The following is a 16,638-nucleotide window of genomic DNA, read 5'->3' on the forward strand; positions in this document are numbered from 1 at the left end:
CAGCATATGATAAGCAAGTAGCCAACATGTTGGAGAAAACCAATAGGAAAAAAAACCATAACATTTTTGCTTGTGGCCAGATTTCAGAGTCAGCTGCTGATCAGCAATGGAGTAAGTGCCCAGGTGTTATTGGTGCTCAGCGAGCAAACAAGAAAACATGTGTTACTTGTTGCTGGATTTTTCTGGCTGCTTATATTTATGTCTCGTTGTTGACTCTTTCTGGATGCTTACATCGTTGTCCCATTGCTGGCTCTTTCTGGATGCTTGCATCACTGTCTCATTGCTGGTTCTTTCTGGATGCTTACATCATTGTCTCATTGCTGGCTCTTTCTGGATGCTTACATCATTGTCTCATTGCTGGCTCTTTCTGGATGGTTGCATCACTGTCTCATTGCTGGCTCTTTCTGGATGCTTACATCATTGTCTCATTGCTGGTTCTTTCTGGATGGTTGCATCACTGGCTCATTGCTGGCTCTTTCTGGATGCTTACATCATTGTCTCATTGCTGGCTCTATCTGGATGCTTACATCATTGTCTCATTGCTGGCTCTATCTGGATGCTTAAATCACTGTCTCATTGCTGGCTCTTTCTGTATGGTTGCATCACTATCTCATTGCTGGCTATTTCTGGATGCTTGCATCATTGGTTAGTTTCTGGCTCTTTCTGGATGCTTACATCATTGTCTCATTGCTGGCTCTTTCTGGGTGCTTATATCATTGTCTCATTGCTGGCTCTATCTGGATGGGTGCATCACTGTCTCATTGCTGGCTCTTTCTGGATGCTTGCATCACTGTCTCATTGCTGGCTCTTTCTGGATGCTTACACCACTGTCTCATTGCTGGCTCTTTCTGGATGCTTACATCATTGTCTCATTGCTGGCTCTATCTGGATGCTTGCATCATTGGTTAGTTTCTGGCTCTTTCTGGATGGTTGCATCACTGTCTCATTGCTGGCTCTTTCTGGATACTTGCATCATTGGTTCGTTTCTGGCTCCTTCTGGATGCTTACATCATTGTCTCATTGCTAGCTCTATCTGGATGCTTACATCATTGTCTCATTGCTGGCTCTATCTGGATGCTTACATCACTGTCTCATTGCTGGCTCTTTCTGGATGGTTGCATCACTGTCTCATTGCTGGCTCTTTTTGGATACTTGCATCATTGGTTCGTTTCTGGCTCTTTCTGGATGCTTACATCATTGTCTCATTGCTGGCACTATCTGGATACTTACATCATTGTCTCATTGCTGGCCCTATCTGGATGCTTACATCATTGTCTCATTACTGGCTCTTTCTGGATGCTTACATCATTGTCTCATTGCTGGCTCTATCTGGGTGCTTACAACATTGTCTCATTGCTGGCTCTATCTGGATGCTTACATCACTGTCTCATTGCTGGCTCTATCTGGATGCTTACATCATTATCTCATTGCTGGCTCTATCTGGATGCTTACATCATTGTCTCATTGCTGGCTCTATCCGGATGCTTACATCATTGTCTCATTGCTGGCTCTATCTGGATGCTTACAACATTGTCTCATTGCTGGCTCTATCTGAATGCTTACATCACTGTCTCATTGCTGGCTCTTTCTGGATGGTTGCATCACTGTCTCATTGCTGGCTCTTTCTGGATGCTTACATCATTGTCTCATTGCTGGTTCTTTCTGGATGGTTGCATCACTGGCTCATTGCTGGCTCTTTCTGGATGCTTACACCACTGTCTCATTGCTGGCTCTTTCTGGATGCTTACATCATTGTCTCTTTGCTGGCTCTATCTGGATACTTACATCATTGTCTCATTGCTGGCTCTTTCTGGATGCTTACATCATTGTCTCATTGCTGGCTCTATCTGGATACTTACATCATTGTCTCATTGCTGGCTCTATCAGGATGCTTACATCATTGTCTCATTACTGGCTCTTTCTGGATATTTACATCATTGTCTCATTGCTGGCTCTATCTGGATGCTTACATTACTGTCTCATTGCTGGCTCTATCTGGATGCTTACATCATTGTCTCATTGCTGGCTCTATCTGGATGCTTACATCATTGTCTCATTGCTGGCTCTATCTGGATGCTTACAACATTGTCTCATTGCTGGCTCTATCTGGATGCTTAATTCACTGTCTCATTGCTGTCTCATTGCTGGCTCTTTCTGTATAGTTGCATGACTGTCTCATTGCTGGCTCTTTCTGGATGCTTACATCATTGTCTCATTGCTGGTTCTTTCTGGATGGTTGCATCACTGGCTCATTGCTGGCTCTTTCTGGATGCTTACATCATTGTCTCATTGCTGGCTCTATCTGGATACTTACATCATTGTCTCATTGCTGGCTCTATCAGGATGCTTACATCATTGTCTCATTACTGGCTCTTTCTGGATGCTTACATCATTGTCTCATTGCTGGCTCTATCTGGATGCTTACATCATTGTCTCATTGCTGGCTCTATCTGGATGCTTACATCATTGTCTCATTGCTGGCTCTATCTGGATGCTTACAACATTGTCTCATTGCTGGCTCTATCTGGATGCTTACATCACTGTCTCATTGCTGGCTCTTTCTGGATGGTTGCATCACTGTCTCATTGCTGGCTCTTTCTGGATGCTTACATCATTGTCTCATTGCTGGTTCTTTCTGGATGGTTGCATCACTGTCTCATTGCTGGCTCTTTCTGGATGCTTACACCACTGTCTCATTGCTGGCTCTTTCTGGATGCCTACATCATTGTCTCATTGCTGGCTCTTTCTGGATGCTTACATCATTGTCTCATTCCTGGTTCTTTCTGGATGGTTGCATCACTGTCTCATTCCTGGCTCTTTCTGGATGGTCGCATCACTGTCTCATTGCTGGCTCTTTCTGGATACTTGCATCATTGGTTCGTTTCTGGCTCTTTCTGGATGCTTACATCATTGTCTCATTGCTTGCTCTATCTGGATGCTTACATCACTGTCTCATTGCTGGCTCTTTCTGGATGGTTGCATCACTGTCTCATTGCTGGCTCTTTCTGGATGGTTGCATCACTGTCTCATTGCTGGCTCTTTCTGGATGCTTACATCATTGTCTCATTGCTGGTTCTTTCTGGATGGTTGCATCACTGGCTCATTGCTGGCTCTTTCTGGATGCTTACACCACTGTCTCATTGCTGGCCCTTTCTGGATGCTTACATCATTGTCTCATTGCTGGCTCTATCTGGATGCTTGCATCATTGGTTAGTTTCTGGCTCTTTCTGGATGGTTGCATCACTGTCTCATTGCTGGCTCTTTCTGGATACTTGCATCATTGGTTCGTTTCTGGCTCTTTCTGGATGCTTACATCATTGTCTCATTGCTGGCTCTATCTGGATGCTTACATCACTGTCTCGTTGCTGGCTCTTTCTGGATGGTTGCATCACTGTCTCATTGCTGGCTCTTTTTGGATACTTGCATCATTGGTTCGTTTCTGGCTCTATCTGGATGCTTACATCATTGTCTCATTGCTGGCTCTATCTGGATGCTTAGATCATTGTCTCATTGCTGGCTCTATCTGGATGCTTACAACATTGTCTCATTGCTGGCTCTATCTGGATGCTTACAACATTGTCTCATTGCTGGCTCTATCTGGATGCTTACATCACTGTCTCATTGCTGGCTCTTTCTGGATGGTTGCATCACTGTCTCATTGCTGGCTCTTTCTGGATGCTTGCATCATTGGTTCGTTTCTGGCTCTTTCTGGATGCTTACAACATTGTTTTGTAAGATCCTTCACGGACCCCGGAGCCCTCAAATGCCATTCCCCGGTGTCACAGTCCCTCTGCACTCGTCTTTCTGACTACTTTGAGAAAAAAATTGCATCCATTTATGATTCCTTTTTCGTGCAGCAACAGTCAGAGCACAGGTGATAAATCAGTGGATCACCCCGCGTCAGTCCCAGTTTTTTCAGAATTCGAGGAGATCACCTTAGACAGTTCCCTTGCTGAACTTTCAAAATGTAGGTCAGGATCACCAATCGACCCCTGGCCAGCCAAACAATATAAAGTGCTAGCCCCCTTTCTCAACCCCATTCTTAACGGCATCTGGAATGATTCCCTCAGGACTGGCATATACCCGGACTCATGGAAACATGCCCAACTAATTCCCATTCTTAAAAAAGCTAGCGCAGACCCTGACGACCCGGCCAACTACAGGCCCATCTCCTTACTGCCCGCCCCAGCCAAGATTCTTGAAAAGCAGGTGCATCAGCAACTAGCTGGCTTTATAGAAACCCATGGCCTATTCCATGACTCTCAACATGGATTTAGACCAGGTTATAGCACCGAGTCAGCACTGATAGAGATGGCTGACTCCGTACGATGGATGTTGGACGGGGGTGCAAGAGCGGTGTTGGTGCTGCTGGATCTTTCCGCAGCATTCAACACCGTCCCTCACCCCGTCCTGCTGGATTGTCTTCGATCCATAGGCATTCAAGGTAGGGTCTTAGACTGGCTGTCCTCTTTTTTATCCAATCGGACTCAGGCTGTGTTTACTCCTCCTTACACCTCGGAGAGTCGCCCCCTCAAGTGGGGAGTCCCCAGGGCTCCTCATTGAGCCCTCTCCTGTTTAATTTTTATTTTTCTCCCCTGACTGAGTTAATTTCCCAGATAGGAATTAAGGTTACCTCGTATGCTGACGATATTCAGCTCTTGTTTTCCTATGATGCCCATACCCAGTCCACCTTTGACCCACTTAAAGACTGCCTCCGTAACATCGCCAGCTGGATGGACAATAATTTTCTTAGATTGAACGCAGGAAAAACTGAGGTCCTTTTTTTTAATCCAGCTTCTCCCTTGGACTCGAACCTCTGGTGGCCACTAGATCTGAGTGCGGCCCACTCCCCCAAAGAATCAGTAAGAAACCTGGGGGTTAGATGGGATTCCAGTCTCTCCTTCCATAATCAAGTTCAGACCGTTTCAGCTGCCTGTTTCTCTAAAATCAGGACGATCAAAAAATGTATCAACTTTCTTCCTAGCAACACCAGGAAAGTCATTGTTCAGGCATTAATAACATCTCATCTAGATTATGCAAACGGTCTTTACCTTGGACTTGCTTCTGGCCTTTGTCAGAGGCTACAGATAGTCCAAAATGCGGCTGTTCGGCTGGTCTGTGGCATTTCTCTTCGAGAGCACATTTCGCCATATCGCCGAAGGTTACATTGGTTACCAGTTCATAAGAGAGCAGAGTTTAAAGCACTCACCCTAGCCCATCGCGCAATCAAGGGAAAGGGATCTGCTTATCTATCCTCCTGCCTCCGTCCATACAGCAACACCAGACATCTTCGACCCAACTCGAAATACCTGCTGTCCACCCCTAGATTAAAAAAAGCCTGATCAGGGGAAAAACTTTCCAGGTGTGCGCCTCTTCACAATGGAATAGACTTCCCATCTCCATCCGGATGATTCAGGAAGAGTTGCCTTTTCGCAAAGCGCTGAAAACTTTTCTTTTCTGCAGAACTAAATTGGACAAGATTCAGCACCTGTGCAGGAGCGCCGGGACACCCTGTTGGGGTAGCTGTGCGCTATATAAAATACACTAAATAAATAAATAAACAATATCATTGCTGGCTCTATCTGGATGCTTACATCATTGTCTCATTTCTGGCTCTATCTGGATGCTTACATCGTTGTCTCATTGCTGGCTCTATCTGGATGCTTACATCGTTGTCTCATTGCTGGCTCTATCTGGATGCTTACATCATTGTCTCATTGCTGGCTCTTTCTGGATGCTTACATCGTTGTCTCATTGCTGGCCCTATCTGGATGCTTACATCGTTGTCTCATTGCTGGCTCTATCTGGATGCTTACATCGTTGTCTCATTGCTGGCTCTATCTGGATGCTTACATCGTTGTCTCATTGCTGGCTCTATCTGGATGCTTACATCATTGTCTCATTGCTGGCTCTTTCTGGTTGCTTACATCACTGTCTCATTGCTGGCTCTTTCTTTCTGGATGCCTACATCACTGTCTCAATGCTGGCTCTTTCTTTCTGGATGCCTACATCATTGTCTCATTGCTGGCTCTTTCTGGATGCTTACATCACTGTCTCATTGCTGGCTCTTTCTGGATCCTTACATCATTGTCTCATTACTGGCTCTTTCTGGTTGCTTACATCACTCTCTTTGCTGGCTCTTTCTTTCTGGATGCCTACATCATTGTCTCATTGCTGGCTCTATCTCAATGCTTACATCACTGTCTCATTGCTGGCTCTTTCTGGTTGCTTACATCACTCTCTTTGCTGGCTCTTTCTGGATGCTTACATCATTGTCTCATTACTGGCTCTTTCTGGTTGCTTACATCACTGTCTCTTTGCTGGCTCTTTCTGGATGCTTACATCATTGTCTCATTGCTGGCTCTATCTGGATGCTTACATCACTGTCTCATTGCTGTCTCTTTCTGGATGGTTGCATCACTGTCTCATTGCTGGCTCTTTCTGGATGCTTGCATCATTGGTTGGTTTCTGGATCTTTCTGGATGCTTACATCATTGTCTCATTGCTAGCTATTTCTGGGTGCTTACATCATTGTCTCATTGCTGGCTCTATCTGGATGCTTATATCACTGTCTCATTGCCGGCTCTTTCTGGATGGTTTCATCACTGTCTCATTGCTGCCTCTATCTGGATGCTTGCATCATTGGTTCATTTCTGGCTCTTTCTGGATGCTTACATCATTGTCTCATTGCTGGCTATTTCTGGGTGCTTACATCATTGTCTCATTGCTGGCTCTATCTGGATGCTAATATCACTGTCTCATTGCCGGCTCTTTCTGGATGGTTGCATCACTGTCTCAATGCTGGCTCTATCTGGATGCTTGCATCATTGGTTCGTTTCTGGCTCTTTCTGGATGCTTACAACATTGTCTCATTGCTGGCTATTTCTGGGTGCTTACATCATTGTCTCATTGCTGGCTCTATCTGGATGCTTATATCACTGTCTCATTGCTGGCTCTTTCTGGATGCTTGCATCATTGTCTCATTGCTGGCTCTATCTGGATGCTTATATCACTGTCTCATTGCTGGCTCTTTCTGGATGCTTGCATCCTTGGTTCGTTTCTGGCTCTTTCTGGATGCTTACATCATTGTCTCATTGCTGGCTCTTTCTGGATGGTTGCATCACTGTCTCATTGCTGGCTCTTTCTGGATGCTTACATCATTGTCTCATTGCTGGTTCTATCTGGATGCTGGCATCATTGGTAAGTTTCTGGCCCTTTCTGGATGGTTGCATCACTGGCTCATTGCTGGCTCTTTCTGGATGCTTACACCACTGTCTCATTGCTGGCTCTTTCTGGATGCTTACATCATTGTCTCATTGCTGGCTCTATCTGGATGCTTGCATCATTGGTAAGTTTCTGGCTCTTTCTGGATGGTTGCATCACTGTCTCATTGCTGGCTCTTTCTGGATACTTGCATCATTGGTTCGTTTCAGGCTCTTTCTGGATGCTTACATCATTGTCTCATTGCTGGCTCTATCTGGATGCTTACATCATTGTCTCATTGCTGGCTCTATCTGGATGCTTACATCACTGTCTCATTTCTGGCTCTTTCTGGATGGTTGCATCACTGTCTCATTGCTGGCTCTTTTTGGATACTTGCATCATTGGTTCGTTTCTGGCTTTTTCTGGATGCTTACATCATTGTCTCATTACTGGCTCTTTCTGGATGCTTACATCATTGTCTCATTGCTGGCTCTATCTGGATGCTTACAACATTGTCTCATTGCTGGCTCTATCTGGATGCTTACATCACTGTCTCATTGCTGGCTCTATCTGGATGCTTACATCATTGTCTCATTGCTGGCTCTATCTGGATGCTTACATCATTGTCTCATTGCTGGCTCTATCTGGATGCTTACAACATTGCCTCATTGCTGGCTCTATCTGGATGGTTGCATCACTGTCTCATTGCTGGCTCTTTCTGGATGCTTGCATCATTGGTTCGTTTCTGGCTCTTTCTGGATGCTTACAACATTGTATCATAAGATCCTTCACGGACCCCGGAGCCCTCAAATGCCATTCCCCGGTGTCACAGTCCCTCTGCACTCGTCTTTCTGACTACTTTGAGAAAAAAAATTGCATCCATTTATGATTCCTTTCCGTGCAGCAACAGTCAGAGCACGGGTGATAAATCAGTGGATCACCCCGCGTCAGTCCCAGTTTTTTCAGAATTCGAGGAGATCACCTTAGACAGTTCCCTTGCTGAACTTTCAAAATATAGGTCAGGATCACCAATTGACCCCTGGCCGTCCAAACAATATAAAGTGCTGGCCCCCCTTCTCAACCCCATTCATAACGGCATCTGGAATGATTCCCTCAGGACTGGCATATACCCGGACTCATGGAAACATGCCCAACTAATTCCCATTCTTAAAAAAGCTAGCGCAGACCCTGACGACCCGGCCAACTACAGGCCCATCTCCTTACTGCCCGACCCAGCCAAGATTCTTGAAAAGCAGGTGCATCAGCAACTAGCTGGCTTATAGAAACCCATGGCTTATTCCATGACTCTCAACATGGATTTAGACCAGGTTATAGCACCGAGTCAGCACTGATAGAGATGGTTGACTCCGTACGATGGAAGTTGGACTGGGGTTCAAGAGCGGTGTTGGTGCTGCTGGATCTTTCCGCAGCATTTAACACCGTCTCTCACCCCGTCCTGCTGGATCGTCTTCGATCCATAGGCATTCAAGGTAGGGTCTTAGACTGGCTGTCCTCTTTTTTATCCAATTGGACTCAGGCTGTGTTTACTCCTCCTTACACCTCGGAGAGTCGCCCCCTCAAGTGGGGAGTCCCCCAGGGCTCCTCATTGAGCCCACTCCTGTTTAATTTTTATTTTTCTCCCCTGACTGAGTTAATTTCCCAGATAGGAATTAAGGTTACCTCGTATGCTGACGATATTCAGCTCATGTTTTCCTATGATGCCCATACCCAGTCCACCTTTGACCCACTGAAAGACTGCCTCCGTAACATCGCCAGCTGGATGGACAATAATTTTCTTAGATTGAACGCAGGAAAAACTGAGTTCCTTTTTTTTCATCCAGCTTCTCCCTTGGACTCGAACCTCTGGTGGCCACTAGATCTGAGTGCGGCCCCCTCCCCCAAAGAATCAGTAAGAAACCTGGGGGTTAGATGGGATTCCAGTCTCTCCTTCCATAATCAAGTTCAGACCGTTTCAGCTGCCTGTTTCTCTAAAATCAGGACGATCAAAAAATGTATCAACTTTCTTCCTAGCAACACCAGGAAAGTCATTGTTCAGGCATTAATAACATCTCATCTAGATTATGCAAACGGTCTTTACCTTGGACTTGCTTCTGGCCTTTGTCAGAGGCTACAGATAGTCCAAAATGCGGCTGTTCGGCTGGTCTGTGGCATTTCTCTTCAAGAGCACATTTCGCCATATCGCCGAAGGTTACATTGGTTACCAGTTCATAAGAGAGCAGAGTTTAAAGCACTCACCCTAGCCCATCGCGCAATCAAGGGAAAGGGATCTGCTTATCTATCCTCCTGCCTCCGTCCATACAGCAACACCAGACATCTTCGACCCAACTCGAAATACCTGCTGTCCACCCCTAGATTAAAAAAAGCCTGATCGGGGGGAAAAACGTTCCAGGTGTGCGCCTCTTCACAATGGAATAGACTTCCCATCTCCATCCGGATGATTCAGGAAGAGTTGCCTTTTCGCAAAGCGCTGAAAACTTTTCTTTTCTGCTGAACTCCATTGGACAAGATTCAGCACCTGTGCAGGAGCGCCGGGACACCCTGTTGGGGTAGCTGTGCGCTATATAAAATACACTAAATAAATAAATAAATAATATCATTGCTGGCTCTATCTGGATGCTTACATCCTTGTCTCATTGCTGGCTCTATCTGGATGCTTACATCGTTGTCTCATTGCTGGCTCTATCTGGATGCTTACATCATTGTCTCATTGCTGGCTCTTTCTGGATGCTTACATCATTGTCTCATTGATGGCTCTATCTGGATGCTTACATCGTTGTCTCATTGCTGGCTCTATCTGGATGCTTACATCGTTGTCTCATTGCTGGCTCTATCTGGATGCTTACATCTTTGTCTCATTGCTGCCTCTATCTGGATGCTTACATCATTGTCTCATTGCTGGCTCTTTCTGGTTGCTTACATCACTATCTCATTGCTGGCTCTTTCTTTCTGGATGCCTATATCACTGTCTCATTGCTGGCTCATTCTTTCTGGATGCCTACATCATTGTCTCATTGCTGGCTCTTTCTGGATGCTTACATCACTGTCTCATTGCTGGCTCTTTCTGGATCCTTACATCATTGTCTCATTGCTGGCTCTATCTAAATGCTTACATCACTGTCTCATTGCTGGCTCTGTCTGGTTGCTTACATCACTCTCTTTGCTGGCTCTTTCTGGATGCTTACATCATTGTCTCATTACTGGCTCTTTCTGGTTGCTTACATCACTATCTCTTTGCCGGCTCTTTCTGGATGCTTACATCATTGTCTCATTACTGGCTCTTTCTGGTTGCTTACATCACTGTCTCTTTGCCGGCTCTTTCTGGATGCTTACATCTTTGTCTCATTGCTAGCTCTATCTGGATGCTTACATCACTGTCTTATTGCTGTCTCTTTCTGGATGGTTGCATCACTGTGTCATTGCTGGCTCTTTCTGGATGCTTGCATCATTGGTTCGTTTCTGGCTCTTTCTGGATGCTTACATCATTGTCTCATTGCTAGCTATTTCTGGGTACTTACATCATTGTCTCATTGCTGGCTCTATCTGGATGCTTATATCACTGTCTCATTGCTGGCTCTTTCTGGATGCTTACATCATTGTCTCGTTGCTGGCTCTATCTGGATGCTTGCATCATTGGTTCATTTCTGGCTCTTTCTGGATGCTTACATCATTGTCTCATTGCTAGCTATTTCTGGGTACTTACATCATTGTCTCATTGCTGGCTCTATCTGGATGCTTATATCACTGTCTCATTGCTCGCTCTTTCTGAATGCTTACATCATTGTCTCGTTGCTGGCTCTATCTGGATGCTTATATCACTGTCTCATTGCTGGCTCTTTCTGGATGCTTGCATCCTTGGTTCGTTTCTGGCTATTTCTGGGTGCTTACATCATTGTCTCATTGCTTGCTCTATCTGGATGCTTATATCACGGTCTCATTGCCGGCTCTTTCTGGATGCTTGCATCACTGTCTCATTGCTGGCTCTTTCTGGATGCTTACATCACTGTCTCATTGCTGGCTCTTTCTGGATGCTTACATCATTGTCTCATTGCTGGCTCTATCTGGATGCTTGCATCATTGGTTAGTTTCTGGCTCTTTCTGGATGGTTGCATCACTGTCTCATTGCTGGCTCTTTCTGAATACTTGCATCATTGGTTCGTTTCTGGCTCTTTCTGGATGCTTTCATCGTTGTCTCATTGCTGGCTCTATCTGGATGCTTACATCGTTGTCTCATTGCTGGCTCTATCTTTATGGATGCTTACATCATTGTCTCATTGCTGGCTCTATCTGGATGCTTACATCATTGTCTCATTGCTGGCTCTATCTGGATGCTTACATCACTGTCTCATTGCTGGCTCTTTCTGGATGGTTGCATCACTGTCTCATTGCTGGCTCTTTCTGGATGCTTGCATCATTGGCTCGTTTTTGGCTCTTTCTGGATGCTTACAACATTGTCTCATTGCTGGCTCTATCTGGATGCTTACGTCATTGTCTCATTGCTGGTTCTTTCTTTCTGGATGCCTACATCATTATCTCATTGCTGGCTCTTTCTGGATGCTTACATCACTGTCTCATTGCTGGCTCTTTCTTTCTGGATGCCTACATCATTATCTCATTGCTGTCTCTTTCTGGATGCTTACATCATTGTCTCTTTGCTGGCTCTTTCGCGATGCTTACATCATTGTCTCATTGTTGGCTCTTTCTGGATGCTTACATCATTGTCTCATTGCTGGCTCTTTTTGGATGCTTACATCATTGTCTCATTGCTGGCTCTTTCTGGTTGCTTACATCACTGTCTCTTTGCTGGCTCTTTCTGGTTGCTTACATCATTGTCTCATTGCTGGCTCTTTCTGGATGCTTATCATTGTCTCATTGCTGGCTCTTTCTGGATGCTTACATCATTGTCTCATTGCTGGCTCTATCTGGATGCTTACATCATTGTCTCATTGCTGGCTCTTTCTGGATGCTTACACCATTGGTACAACAAAAAGCAGAGGGGTTGAGGCAATAGAAGACTGCACCTGCCAAATTTTCATTATGGGTAGAGGTAAGATATTCTCAATGGCGCAACAAACCCTGGAGTACAGCCCCACTCTACTCCAAATGGAAACATTTCCAAAACAAATTTAGCAAACAATGATTCAACACTCAGGATTAGTAATGTATTATGTAAATTACATGTGCAATTCAGCAGATACATTTTTCATTGACAAACACAATGATCACGGTGCCCATGTATGCAACAGATAGACAATGTAGATGTCATAATTTTCTATCTTCATTAGTCCTTTTTTAATTTTCTTATTGTATAAAAATACATCAATGAAATGAGAGAAAAAATCCAGTAGCCAACGCATTTCGTCCACACAGGACTTCTTCAGGGCTTTAAATTGTGCAAAGGATTCATCAGTTCCTTAATATTTACTGACATTTAAGAACATCCATGTTTTGTTAATTCGTATGGGACAGGAATTCTTTGCTCTGTGAGAGGCGTGTTCCACTGCAGGACAGTGACAGCAGCTGCTGTGTGTGAGAGACACAAGCTGAACTGCTAATGAGCCCTGCCCCTCTCTACCTCTGTCTGTGAACCAGGAAACATTTACTGCACACTCAACTCCGTTTGTAGAAATCGCTGCACTCCTAGGTGGGAAACCTTCCGAGCGTTGCTGGCTTTTTTGGATGCTTACATCAATGTCTTGTTGCTGGCTCTTTCTGGATGCTTTCTGCCGATCTGCTGAAGGCCTGAGCAGGGCTGCAACTGCTGATTTGCTGAAGGCCCAAGCGGGGATGCAACTCTGATCTGCTGAAGGTCCAAGCTGGGCTGCAACGGTTGATCTGCTAAAGGTCCAAGCAAAGCTGCACATCTCGATCTGTTGAAGACCCGAGCAGGGCTGCAACTCCCGCTCTACTGAAGGCCCGAGCAGGGCTGCAACTCTCGATCAGCTGAAGACCGAGCAAGGCTGCAATTGTCAATCTGCTAAAGATCCAAGCAGGGCTGCATCTGTCGATCAGCTGAAGGCCCGAGCAGGGCCTCAACTCCCGATCTGCTGAAGGCCCGAGCAGGGCCTCAACTCCTGATCTGCTGAAGGCCCGAGCTGGGCCTCAACTCCCGATCTGCTGAAGGCCCGAGCAGGGCCTCAACTCCCGATCTGCTGAAGGCCCGAGCAGGGCTGCAACTCTCGATCTGCTGAAGGCCCGAGCAGGGCTGCAACTCCCGCTCTGCTGAAGGTCCAAGCAGGGCTGCAACTGTCGATCTGCTGAAGGCCCGAGCAGGGCTGCAACTGCCGATCTGCTGAAGGCCCGAGCAGGGCTGCAACTCCCGCTCTGCTGAAGGCCCGAGCAGGGCTGCAACTGTCGATATGCTGAAGGTCCGAGCAGGGCTGCAACTGTCGATCTGCTGAAGACCCGAGCAGGGCTGCAACTCTCGATCTGCTGAAGGCCCGAGCAGGGATGCAACTCTCGATCTGCTGAAGGCCCGAGCAGGGCTGCAACTCCCGCTCTGCTGAAGGCCCGAGCAGGGCTGCAACTCTCGATCTGCTGAAGGCCCGAGCAGGGCTGCAACTCTCGATCTGCTGAAGGCCTGAGCAGGGCTGCAACTCCCGCTCTGCTGAAGGTCCAAGCAGGGCTGCAACTGTCGATCTGCTGAAGGCCCGAGCAGGGCTGCAACTGCCGATCTGCTGAATGCCCGAGCAGGGCTGCAACTCCCGCTCTGCTGAAGGCCCGAGCAGGGCTGCAACTGTCGATATGCTGAAGGTCCGAGCAGGGCTGCAACTGTCGATCTGCTGAAGGCCCGAGCAGGGCTGCAACTCTCGATCTGCTGAAGGCCCGAGCAGGGCTGCAACTCTCGATCTGCTGAAGGTCCGAGCAGGGCTGCAACTGTCGATCTGCTGAAGGTCCGAGCAGGGCTGCAACTGTCGATCTGCTGAAGGTCCGAGCAGGGCTGCAACTGTCGATCTGCTGAAGGCCCGAGGAGGACTGCAACTCTCAATCTGCTGAAGTTCCAAGCACGGTTCCAACTGTCGATCTGCTGAAGGTCCGAGTGGGGCTGGAAATGCTCATTTGCTGAAGGCCCCAGCAGGGCTGCAACTGTCAATTTGCTGTACACCCAAGCAGGCTACATCTGCTGAATTACTGAAGGTCCAGTTGTGGCTACAACTGCTGAGCAGATGTCCAGGACGTTGGTAACTACCAACTACGTAAGATCTCCCAGAAACTCATATGTAGCTTTAGTTAGATGTGACAACAGATAGAGTTTTAGCCGCACCGGTGTGGTGGGGATCATCCACAAGTAGACAAAGTCAGTATCTAAAGAAGGTTTATCTTGCAGTCCATAATCAAAATGCAATGAGTTGAGGGAGTGACTCAAATATGCCAAGAAATATCAAAGGTTCACTGATGTGGATTCCCCAAAGTGTTCTTTATTGATATTATTTCAACAGAGATAGTGGTGACCAGTAGTACATCTTCATTGTTCATTAATCAGTACACATGTCAAACAGCCGACGCGTTTCGTCCAGATATGGACATCATCAGGGCTCTTATTTATGAACACTTTGAATAAACGAGATTCTGATTCATCACTTGTAAAGCCAAATAATTCGACAGCAGTGCACCCATATAGAAATAGTCTGAGAGTAATACTCTATTAGTTTCCTTGCCTCAACTTCCCCTCTTGAGAATGATTCCTTCTATTTAAGTCCACATTATAAAGTAGTATTCTTTTCAGAAGGTCCTCTAGTAATCACTATGTAATTTTGTTCAAAGAAAACTCTATCTGATCTTCAACAATTCGAAAGCACCATTCCTTATTATCGTGTATACAGTAATTGTAGGCGGGGAGTCTCAGCAGGCGACATCTGGCATCCTTCCAAACCAGTATCTTGCAGTCCCACCTGATCTGGGGATCAAACACCTTGGAGTTGGGAGGTTGTGGAATACTAGTGGAACACATCCCAGCAATTGCCACATAGTGTTTATCTTTCCCCGAATAAAGGTTTCTCGCATAAACTTTCCTCTTTTCTTTCCCTTAGGAGAATGATTCTCAGTGTATTCAGAGCATGGAGGCGATTTCCAAGAGTACAGAAGGAAGAAAAACTAAAAGAGGAACGAAGGGAACAGCTCCGGAAGAAGGTTTCTGAAATACTGCCCGACTACAGACTGTGATGAGGGGAACCATGGGAAGTGCCCTGAGAAGATAGATGGACTAGGGTTGCCACCACCGGGCTGGCGTGTACCAGTGCTGAGCACAGGGGACTCCTAGTTATTGATACTGGGTACAAACTAACAGTGGTCTCACAATAGCAGGTCAATACCTATATTCAGGCCCCACCTTACTGTACCAAGGGATGTCACATTATTCAGCGATTCAATTCCAAACCGCGTGCCTTGTATTTATTCTCTGCCTTTTAGGTTGGACTTGGTTCTCCATCATCGCAGCATGGCTCTCAGCCTGCAGGATGGTACTATAGTGATGAACTGCATGTTTTTGTTGCTGCCCTCAAATACCACCCAGGGAGCTAAACACAACTCTTTAATTCAAAATGACAAGAATCCTCTATACCCTTGCACTGTATGATGACCAGAAAGCCAGGACTTCTAGCGCCACCTTGCCTTAAGCGTAGATTTGTGTCTAGCGCCTTACGATGCTGTCTCGTCAACCTGGATTATCCTTATCGTGTTATCCTTTCGAAACCAACAAAACCAAAAGCCAACAGATGGTTCTTAAACAGCGCCCATTCTGTTGGAAGGTGGTGATGCCGTCTACCTAGGGATGATGAATATTCCTCAGGTTTCTCGCTTTTTATGCAGGGGACACGTTCTCATCTAGAAGGCCAGCTTTGTCCCTCTGGTGGGTGGCTTTTTCTCTCCACCCCAATGAGAACAAACGCTTCCATCTTTGTTCCATTCGGAGTTGGAGAGTTGTCTACTATCCAGAGAAACCTTGATGTGGAAATCACCCCTCTTGATGAAACACCCATTTTTTACAATTATTTCCATGTATTGTTTCCAGGAACATTATTAATAACAGACTTATATTTTTTCCTAAAGGTAATAGTATAGCACAATGTTTGTAAATGAAGTAAGAAATAATGATAATTTTTATTAGTTGTATATAGCCTTTCCGTTTTTAAGCACACGTTATTTTGTAATGATATTTTTGTATGGTTATTTATCTTTTGTTTGCTGTTTAAAGTTGCATTTTTCTTTTGAAATGTCTTGGTGTTTATTTATAAGAGCATGGCAGTTTTGTTTCCATTTGTTTCAGGTGTCTTCATTCAAGGGCTGAGCTTCTTTTGTTGTGGCAGAGGGGCAGCATCCTTTGTGTTCAGGGCCGGACTGGGAACCAAAACTGGCCTTGGCAAAGAGCTTGGCCGGGCCCCGTGGGAGAAGCCGAGATGTTTGCCAGGGCCGGTTTGG

At 45.9% G+C, this 16,638-nt stretch overlaps 1 protein-coding gene across 1 annotated transcript in view; it reads left to right on the forward strand.

Annotated features, from left to right (window-relative positions):
• Positions 1-16,433, forward strand: part of CCDC191 (coiled-coil domain containing 191) — a 123,043-nt gene extending 106,610 nt beyond the window's left edge. The window contains exon 17 of the mRNA XM_078655904.1: positions 15,252-16,433. Within this exon, the coding sequence (XP_078512030.1) occupies positions 15,252-15,384 (133 nt within the window). The 3' untranslated portion in view covers positions 15,385-16,433. The remainder of the gene's footprint in view (positions 1-15,251) is intronic.
• Positions 16,434-16,638: the final 205 nt, after the last annotated feature.

Source organism: Lissotriton helveticus, chromosome 8 (assembly GCF_964261635.1).
Source record: "Lissotriton helveticus chromosome 8, aLisHel1.1, whole genome shotgun sequence".
NCBI classification, from domain to species: domain Eukaryota; kingdom Metazoa; phylum Chordata; class Amphibia; order Caudata; family Salamandridae; genus Lissotriton; species Lissotriton helveticus.